Raw genomic sequence first — 9946 nt, forward strand, 5'->3', positions numbered from 1 at the left:
CCTCCACCACGTCCCGAGATTTCACATCTCTCATCTGGTCACCCTAACTGTGCCTCAACCGGGACCCAGAGGAACCACTTTTGTGATTGCAATCAGTCATTGGTCTCTCCAGTGAGACCTCCAACAAGAGTGGTAGCTATAATTGTGGGGTGTGTGGTATGGAGTCCCATGTCCTTATTCACCAAAGCATTTCAGCATGTACTTTCAGAATGTGTGTATGCCACATTGACGTCACTAGTCATGTGTTTAAAGTTCAGTATGTGCTGAAGGGCTTTGCTCAGTTGAGGCCCAGCCTTTCACAACTGGACTGAAACCACTCTACCGTTTCACATATAGTAGACCACTGAACATTGATCACTACAAACATTGGCAAAATTCCCACCTGTGACCCATAGGTGAAAGGCCCCCACTATTGTGGGCTTGGGTGATCCAGGCTTCTCAGCCAGTTCGGGTCTCTGCTCCCGCTGCATCATACAGACAGATAAATACAGAGCGCATTTTGAAACTACAAACAAAAGGGTATTCATAATTTATAGCGCCAGATCCTCAGCTGGTATAAATGGACATAATTCCATTTAAATCAATGTGCATACAGCGATGTACGTCCTCTGACTCATAATGTTTTTCTTTGTGTAAATAGAATTTAAAAGTTCAGTTTTGGATGATTTCTCATTTTATCTTAAGATCTTTGTCTTCTTCCTCTGCATGCCTTACACCATGTACTGATTTCTTATAATATCAAATGGATTCTGATGCCACAGCCAGGTCCAGAAATGGCTTGGTCAGACACAAATTTTAAAGACTGCTTCCATCAATGCAAATGAGAGTGTATGCATTCACTTCCACATCAGCCGAAATCCTTTAATAGCAAAAAAAAAAAAAAAAAAAAAAAAATCCTTTTTTAAAAAAATATTTAAAAAAAAAAAAAAAAAAAAAAAAGCCTCTTCCCCTTTGAAAATCACTTTTCTCTGAGGAAATGGAAACTAAACACGTTTTCTTTCTGAAAATTTTTACTTGAATTTGCGACATTTAAGAGATTGTATCTGTTGGAGATAGCTGTGTCTTCTAGTCTTTCTTTGAAGTACTGGGAAGTTTGGAGCGCCAGTTATTAAAGAACATTTTTAGCTATTAAATTGGAGCTAGCAAAGGGTTTGTATCTTTTTAGTGATCTCTTTTAGTCAGTATTGACTTTCCTTTTTTGTTGTTGTTTCAGTTAAACTTGTATTATCAAAGAGACTGACACTTGGGGAGTGTACATACATGGGTCTCTTTTCCTTTTAGTCTTTGTCTTATAATTCTTTATTGGAAGTTACTGTACTTATAACTAATGTGCTAGGGGGCTCTCTAATGCGGGGGGAATTTCATTCTCTCTTTGCTCTTTTGTGTTTCCTCTGCTGCGGGTCCTGAGTGTTTTAGCTCTGTTATACACATTTTAAACTAATTAAAAATGTGAAAACCATTCTTTGAAATGCAGGAAAATTAATCTGCAGCTTTTGTCCCCAGGCTACTCACCAGAGCTGTAAAAATACTAAAAACTGTCATGACAGCAATCATTTATTGGGAGTAGGGGAGTACTTTCTCTTCTCCAGCTGCAGCAACTGCCTTTCCTACCATAGTAGAGTTATTCCTCTTGGTAGCACCACTGAAGGCCCCAGAGAATTACTTTTCATGCTCTATTAATGATCTACAATGACTGAGCTCATCAGGTTGGAACCTATTTGGGGAAGAACAAGAGCAATGAATGATTAAAGTTAAACCCTATAATTTAGAAAGGACAGCCTGGATTTAAATAGAGGCGGGATAATTTGTATGACCAAAACTGATATTTGCTTGTTAAGATGGGATAATCAGTTCTCATGCTTCAGGGCATCAGATATTTCCCACCAGGGTCAGGACATCAGGAAGAGGGTATTATTGCTGTATTATTTGGCCAGGAGGGATGTTCATGTTCCTCTGAAGCATCACACGTAGGCCACTATTAGAGGTAGGATATCAGACTGGATGGCATAGTAATCCAATCTGGTAAGGTAAACCCAGACCCTCAAAAGTATTTAGGCACCTTACTCCCAATGATTTAGTCTATACATGGAGGAGGGAGAGCAAACTGATGTAGTAATAGACATAGAAAATATTATATAATGCCATCTTGCCCCTTCTCCTAGCATTTTTAATACAATGATCTTATAGCACTTTACAAACATTCATTAATTAAGCCTAACATGACTCCAATACTGCAGAGATGGTAGTGGTTTTAAGACCATATCTAGATATAATTCACCTATGTGAGGTAGGTAATTATTATTATACCCATTTTACACATGGCTAGACAAAAGCACAGCAATCTTAAATGCCTTGCTCCTAGTAAAATTATGGGAGATAAGGAGCGGAGGCTGGAGGGCCAGGCTCATTCATTCATATATTGTTTTGGTCTCGATTCCCAGGGTGACGAACCGAATAAAAAAATGTCTTGCACAGTGCAGAAAATGTAGCATTATCCCTAACGGGATCATCTGTGTTAGCAGCGATCTCCTGATAACTGATAGCAGCCATGCTTTGAGAGAGTCCACAACCCTAGCAAGCAATGTACTCTGCATAACAAATTTCAATCTGGAGAGTGCTGATAACCTGGGCATATCAACCTAAAAGGTACCATAGGGAACAAACATGCATTGCAGTGGTTGAGTGGAAGAGAATCCGATTCAAGAGAAGGGATAAAGTAGATGCAATGGATTGAGTTGACTTTACACAACTGGTAGTGTGGGATTTTTACCAGTGACTTCAGTGGGAGCAGAGTTAGGCCAATGCTGAGCACTTTTGAAAACCTCACCTCTAATAGTATGAGTCTTTGATATGTGCCCATTTCTTTAATGAACACTATACATTTTGTTTCATTTTCAAACCATTCCAGTGTCTTTAAAATCAGAGTCGTATACTCTTTGCAGTAGCCAGCCATTATGTTACCAGCAATAGCTTCCACATAGCCATGAGCATTAGAAGCTATTGTATTTTGAGAGGACACATTGACCAGGACAGTGGTTTTATTACCTGTTGTTTTAAAAGATAAAACATGCGAGAGGACCTTTAATTTCCACCAGAAAAACCACCGGGGACCTCATCACGATGTCTCATTAGACGAGTGGCAAGTGTAGCAACCATTACTTCTCCCACCACCCGCAAGTACTGAAGTGTTAGTACTGGGCAGTTTTTAAGTCCGATTTTGGGAGATGAGCCCACCATGGTCTGGCCTAGTGGCAAAAACGGCTGCCATCTGAGTTACAAAGACATCCCAAAATACTTGACTGTCTGAATGTGGCAGCAAGAGGATTTAGAGCTTGCTCACAGTGAAATCTAATTGACAAAGTTTCAACAAGAGCGTTCCAATCGGCACTGGCTTCCCTTCAGGAAGAAGCAGTATAAGAACATTTGGAAAAGATAATCTGTATTTAGGATTGAAAATTTAAAACCAATTATAACCCGTTAAATCAAGTGCATTTTGCACAGAAGGCTTAAATCTCATTTTCCCCTATATGTATTATTCATACATTATTATTGTGATTTGTTTCCTCTTTCAGGGCCTAATCTTCCCAAGGCTCAGGTTAAAACAGCATCACTTGGATTAGCTGGAAAAGCACGATCCCCTCTGCTTCCAGTCTCGGTGCCAACAGCCCCAGAAGTGTCAGAAGAGGGCCACAAACAGACAGAGGATCCAGCTAACGTAAGAACAATCTTAAAAAAAAAAGAGTCTCATCGCAAACCGTATTAACTTTAAGTGCAAGGTCATAGCTGTAAATCATATTCTGTCCAACCACTTTAGTTGAACAGCTTCATCTCTGCCTACTTGATGTATTAGGTTATACCAGTGAGTAGCAGTTAAGGAACAACAGGTCTCATCCAAAGCCTGCTAGCATGAGTAAGATTCTTTCTGTTGACTTCAGTGGCATTTGGATCTGGGCCTGTGTCTGATACAGATAGACAGATAACCTGTGTTCTGTGCACATATAATTCATATTGGTATTTACATGATCTCTTTTGTACCTATTGAGAGATCAAAACAATTCTAGTTGTCAAGCATAGGATCCAGAAGGAGAAAGAGACCGATGGAAGAGAGAATGAATGAGAAAACTGATGTCAGAAAAAAATAAGTTAAGGAATAAAAGATTATAAAGTAATACCAGACAATGGAGAGAAAAAAATAATGTGAAAGGGATAGGTAAGATGAAAAGAAAGGATCAGAAGGAAAAGATGTATGAAAAACTAATCAGAAAATGTAGAACAATCCCATTAACTCCTATTAAGAGTCCTAGACACAGTACTTTACGAAAGGTGGAGAAAGAGCAAAAGAAACTAAATAAAAAGGAAGAAAAAAATAAGGGAGACAGACTGTTATGTACAATCTATTTTCATTTCCTAGCATGTGAGAGTGGCTTACTATGCATCACGAGACAGGTTCATCTGGCATCTTGTTACCTAATCCTCTTATGTTTGAAACCTTGGGGAAGGGAAAAAGCAAGAAATCTGTTTTTGACATGCACAGAGAGATTTTTGGTCTGCTGCCCATATAAATGTAGGACAGTTAAATTATGTTCCCTTTTATTGTTAGTAGTATCATAAGCAATGCGCTATTGTGTTGTTATGAGAGAATTCTTCTCACGTTATGTTAGAGTAAAGGCGGTCAAAGTGTGGAGCCATCTCCAAAAAAGAGGTTTTTATTACCTGACCCTTTCCTAACCCAGTAGCTTTTTTTCTAGTGATGCTTATGCTACCAGTGGCTCTTTGTAATGATGATAATGCTTAGCACTGACTCCTATAAATGCATATCTAGTTGCAGGATTGATGCCCTGGTGCTTTTATCCACAGATCTCAAAGCTCTTTCCAAAGCAGATAAGATAAATATCCTCGTCTAACTAAAGAAGTTACTTTTCAAAGTGGCATTTACTCCACTGGCTGTGTTCCCCCCCCCCTGATTCTGGCAATCACCTGGACCTTCACTCAACAAGTGTAACATGATTCCATGATTTAGAGTCTAACCCTACAACAGCAGTGGGACTGAAACCACTAGTGCTTGGAATGAAGTGTAGTGCTGAGCCAGCGCACCAGTGGGTAAAATCCATTACTGAACAATGTGGTCACAGAGCAGTCCTGTGGATTACTGCAGCCTATTTCTTTGAACTTCTTCCAAGTCCTACTGGCTCTACCGCATAGAGGAGATAAGGGACATGGAGTCTTGTATTGGGGGGAGAGAAATGAAAATGACTTCTTTGGTAAAATTACCGACATAAAGAGTAATTTAGCACAGAACATTTGATAACATGAAATGCTATTTCGGCTCTAAATATCTTAGAACAGCAGCGCAATTTATTTCCCAAGAGGGACACTTTTCAAACTCAGCAAGTGTGTGAGCACTTATAGGAAATAATGGCACAGGAGTTAATAGGCTCTTCAGGTAGTCAGAGTTTTGGGGGCGGAGGGGTGAATTGTGGGAGTTTTTAAAGTTTATTTCTGCAGAGGCACGATTATGCTATTGGATTCTTAACTCTGTCCAGACCTTTAGGCTGCAGATTTCCCACAGTGCTTTCAAATCATTTACTTTGAAAAGTCCACATAAATAACTAGTGTTTGAGTTCTGTCTCCATGAATCCAAAGCAGAGAATCATTCATTTTACTCTTGTCTCAATAACTTTTGAGGTCAGTGGTTCCCAATGATAGGTACATTTGCCAGTCATTTAAGGTTTCATGACAGATACTTAGTTGGCTGTCCTCTGTACCTCCCCCCCCACACACACACAAACTTCCGTCACAGACCCTAATACTGAACACCTCCTGCAAGGCGCTGAGTGCCCTCAAATCCCATTAACAGCAATGGTAAGAGTTAAGACTCTCTGGCTATAATGGGAGTTGGGAGCGCTCAGCTCCTTGCAGAATCAGGCCCTTCATTATGAACTCCAGGAGCAGCCTCTGTAGTACATCCCAGTGCACCATGGCTGCATTGCCATTCATTCAGTCAGTCTTATGCCATTCTGCAATAATCCAAGATTTGGAGTATTGCAAGCAACATTGCTGGTGGGAAGGCATATACTGGAACTCTAGGACTCATCACAGATTTTGGTCCTTGAGTTCGCCAACTAGATATATAGGAGAGGAGGTTGCTGACTGCAGTGGAAGAGAAGCAAGGAGGTGACTGGGTCTCAGTTGAGCGAAGTGATGAATCTGAGAACAACTGTTTTAATGTGTTGTTTCAAGTGGCTCTACCCCTGCTTGTCATTTCTGTGTCCTTTAAAACAGACTTTTGGCTATAGCTCACATTGACTATTGATTTGGGTTTTTTGCAGGTATATGAACAGGATGATCTGAGTGAACAAATGGCCAGTTTGGAGGGGCTAATGAAGCAACTTAATGCTATTACAGGCTCGGCCTTCTAACAGCTGTTGATGAATAGATAAATTGTATTATCCAGGAACATTGCAGCATACAAGTACTTCATATACACCACACACATACACAACCCCATAAAACCACCCTTTCTTCAGTACCATTCCTTCAACGTAAGGAAGATTCTTGATGAGTCCTAAAAATAAATAACTAAAAATACGCTACATTACTGTAGATCAAGCATCTAAAGCAATGAAAGTGTGACCCTTGCAAATAAGTGAAACAACGACAGCAAAGCCCGAGGTGATGCCACTTGATTGCTCATTTTGATCTGCTCGCCTTTGTAATACTTGAGGTGTCATGACTATCTCACAGTTTACTTAATAGAGGTGTGTAGTTCTTGGTGAAAATCTAGTTTTATGTCATTCAAATGTATTTTTAAACATATACCATGCCATAATGTGTCAGTGTGGAAGTTCACTCTTCGTGTTTTTTGTTTTTGTTTTTTATATACTTTTTTGATATGAAAGCACCCGTAACAAATAATCACGACATAGCACCAAAGGATTGGAAGTGTTACCAACAGCACAAAACAAGACAAATAACTCCCATTTCTTTTGTAATTTCAATCACTCATCCTGCGCAAGCAGTGTGCATTAGCGAGTTGCTGGAAAGTCCACCCATTTTTGCAAGCATTTGGAAATCCTCCCATAGGTAACATTTTATATCTGGCTACAGAGAATGGGAACATAAACAAAATCTGCATTGGTGGCATGCTGCCAGCTGCCGTAGACTTACAAAAAGAGGGTATGATATGCAATCTTCTCTGACACACAGTAATGATGTGCTTAAGCTTGGACTAGAACACTTCTAAATATGGGTGGCCTTTGTGCCATACTGCACTGGGATGACATCTGAAAGCTCCTCCAAGGCCACCTTTCGCAGCAGCAAGAGGCAAATGGGTGAAGTTCCTCCCACCCTTTCTCTACTGCTCCACCTCTTGTTTGAGACTCCTCAGTTCCATGAACTCTGTGATTCAGTCACCAATGGCTTCTCCTTAACTCAGTGGAAGCTGCGGAAATTGGAAAGCAACCCTAGGTCAGGCACAGTGGAAGATGGGACGTATCGGTTAGCAGTGATGGACACAGCACAGTTTTTACAGACAAGCAACAGATTCAAGAAAATGAACTAAGAAGCTGGTGCATAATTGGGAAACAAATTACAGGTGCTTGATTGCAGTAGGATATTCCTTGTTCAGTCATAGTTAAAAAACAGCCAACCAACCAACCACAATTTAGCATCAGGACACTGATGTGAACTTAGAGGAACCCTTTCAGTGTTCTCCCCCCTTTTCTAGTAGTCTAGCTTCATATTACAGTGTTTATTGATAACTATAACTGTTTGAATTGACTAAATTTTGTGAGCATACTTTTTATTGCTGAATTTTCAGCTGCATTCAGAGTTAATCCCTGTTTATGCAGCTGAATCACCAAAAGGGAACTAATTTGCATATTTATCAGTTAGGCGGCTGCAAAACCCAATAAGAGAGTTTCAGATGAATTACTCCATTCAGTTCTGCCTTTGATTTCAAGCTTGAGTAGGTCATAATTTTAAAAGAGCACGGAAGGGCTGGGATCTTTACAACCTAATAGTTCCTTTTATTAGGTGGGTAATTATATGTGAATCCCTGAATAAAATATTTTGAGTAAAATGGCACTGTAACAGAAGTAATAATTCAGATTATTTTCTACGGTCATGTATTGGGGAGGAAATCAGATGCAAAGGATGGAATTCAAATGCTTCATTAGGAACTCTAGTATGTTTGTGAAAATGTTTCTTACCAAAATGTATTTTTATTCAATTGACTAGGATTTCAGTCAGATATTTCCTAAGAGTTAAGGAAGTCATATCTGTGTGAGAGGTTGAGTTTTTATGTTCTGTCAGATTTGTAACTAAGAACTTCCACTGAAAACAAAGCAAGCAAATCTGTCATGATGACAACCAAATTCATAGTCCTGGTATTGGATCCCATGATGTCCCAGCCTACTATCTTGTTTCTGCAAGGCAGGTTTGAATACACCTTTCTGAAAAAGAGCCTCTTCCCTGCTAGCAGAGATTGTCAGTTATTTTGAAATAGGTCCATAGGGCCAAATTTTGCACTCTCTTATCCTGGAGTAAGGCTGAGTTACTCTGGAAAACAGGATCTGACTCATAGGACTTTAACGAGGGGCTTTTAATCATAGAACATTAACCCCAAACTGGTACAAAATTATCTAAAATATGTGATGGATAAACCTCAAAAGATTTGACAACTGGATTTTGTTTCGATAAGCAACCAAATATTCAGATCTTATTTGAACATTGGTTATTGTGTTGGCTGTTCTGTGGCATTGATTATCATATCCATTTTGTGAATGCAACTCCCACTGATTTAAATGTTAGACCCTTGTATGTCTGCAAAATTGGTCTGGATTTCTCTTGAGGACAGCCTTTCTTGTGAATTCTAAAGCATTTCCATCTCTATACTCAGCCAGAAACAGGAAATGAAAAAAGAAATGCAAAATTTCAGAACCTGAAGAAGATCCGGAACAAGTTTGGTTTTAGATATCTGTGAGTCTTCAGGAAGAGGAGATTCTTAAATTTTACATAGTAATTCAGTCATCCCTAGTTTGCAGGCATTTGCAGCCGTAGCTGTGTCCTAATATAGATGTCAGTCCTTCAAACACTTGTGTTTAACTTTATAGAAGTGAGTTGTGTCATCTAAGTCAATACAGCTTTGCAGGACTGGGGACAAAATCTAAGCTAAAATAAATTCCTGTGTTCTCTATTCTATAAATAAACTATGGGAAAGAACAGCTCAGTGTGCCCTTGTTGCCAAGAAGGCTAATGGCATTTTGGGCTGTATAAGTAGGGGCATTGCCAGCAGATCGAGGGACGTGATCATTCCCCTCTATTCGACATTGGTGAGGCCTCATCTGGAGTACTGTGTCCAGTTTTGGGCCCCACACTACAAGAAGGATGTGGAAAAACTGGAAAGAGTCCAGCGGAGGGCAACAAAAATGATTAGGTGGCTGGAGCACATGACTTATGAGGAGAGGCTGAGGGAACTGGGATTGTTTAGTCTGCAGAAGAGAAGAATGAGGGGGGATTTGATAGCTGCTTTCAACTACCTGAAAGGGGATTCCAAAGAGGATGGATCTAGACTGTTCTCAGTGGTACCTGATGACAGAACAAGGAGTAATGGTCTCAAGTTGCAGTTGGGGAGGTTTAGGTTGGATATTAGGAAAAACTTTTTCACTAGGAGGGTGGTGAAGCACTGGAATGGGTTACCTAGGGAGGTGGTGGAATCTCCTTCCTTAGAGGTTTTTAAGGTCAGGCTTGACAAAGCCCTGGTTGGGATGATGTAGTTGGGGATTGGTCCTGCTTTGAGCAGGGGGTTGGACTAGATGACCTCCTGAGGTCCCCTCCAACCCTGATATTCTATGATTCTATGATTCATTCTATTAGATAATACCAAGACATGCTAAAACCTTTCATTCTAGTTAGTAAGCTGCTTCTGCTGCAAGTTGAGTTTAAA

At 40.0% G+C, this 9946-nt stretch overlaps 1 protein-coding gene across 1 annotated transcript in view; it reads left to right on the forward strand.

Moving 5' to 3' along the window:
• The window catches only part of DCC (DCC netrin 1 receptor), a 902832-nt gene extending 893555 nt beyond the window's left edge, over nt 1-9277 (forward strand). The window contains exons 28-29 of the mRNA XM_026649009.1: nt 3573-3715; nt 6330-9277. Coding sequence (XP_026504794.1) covers nt 3573-3715; nt 6330-6419 — 233 coding nt within the window. The 3' untranslated portion in view covers nt 6420-9277. The remainder of the gene's footprint in view (nt 1-3572; nt 3716-6329) is intronic.
• Nucleotides 9278-9946: the final 669 nt, after the last annotated feature.

This window comes from Terrapene carolina, unplaced genomic scaffold (assembly GCF_002925995.2).
Source record: "Terrapene carolina triunguis isolate 2854851 unplaced genomic scaffold, T_m_triunguis-2.0 Scaffold69, whole genome shotgun sequence".
Lineage (NCBI taxonomy): Eukaryota > Metazoa > Chordata > Testudines > Emydidae > Terrapene > Terrapene triunguis.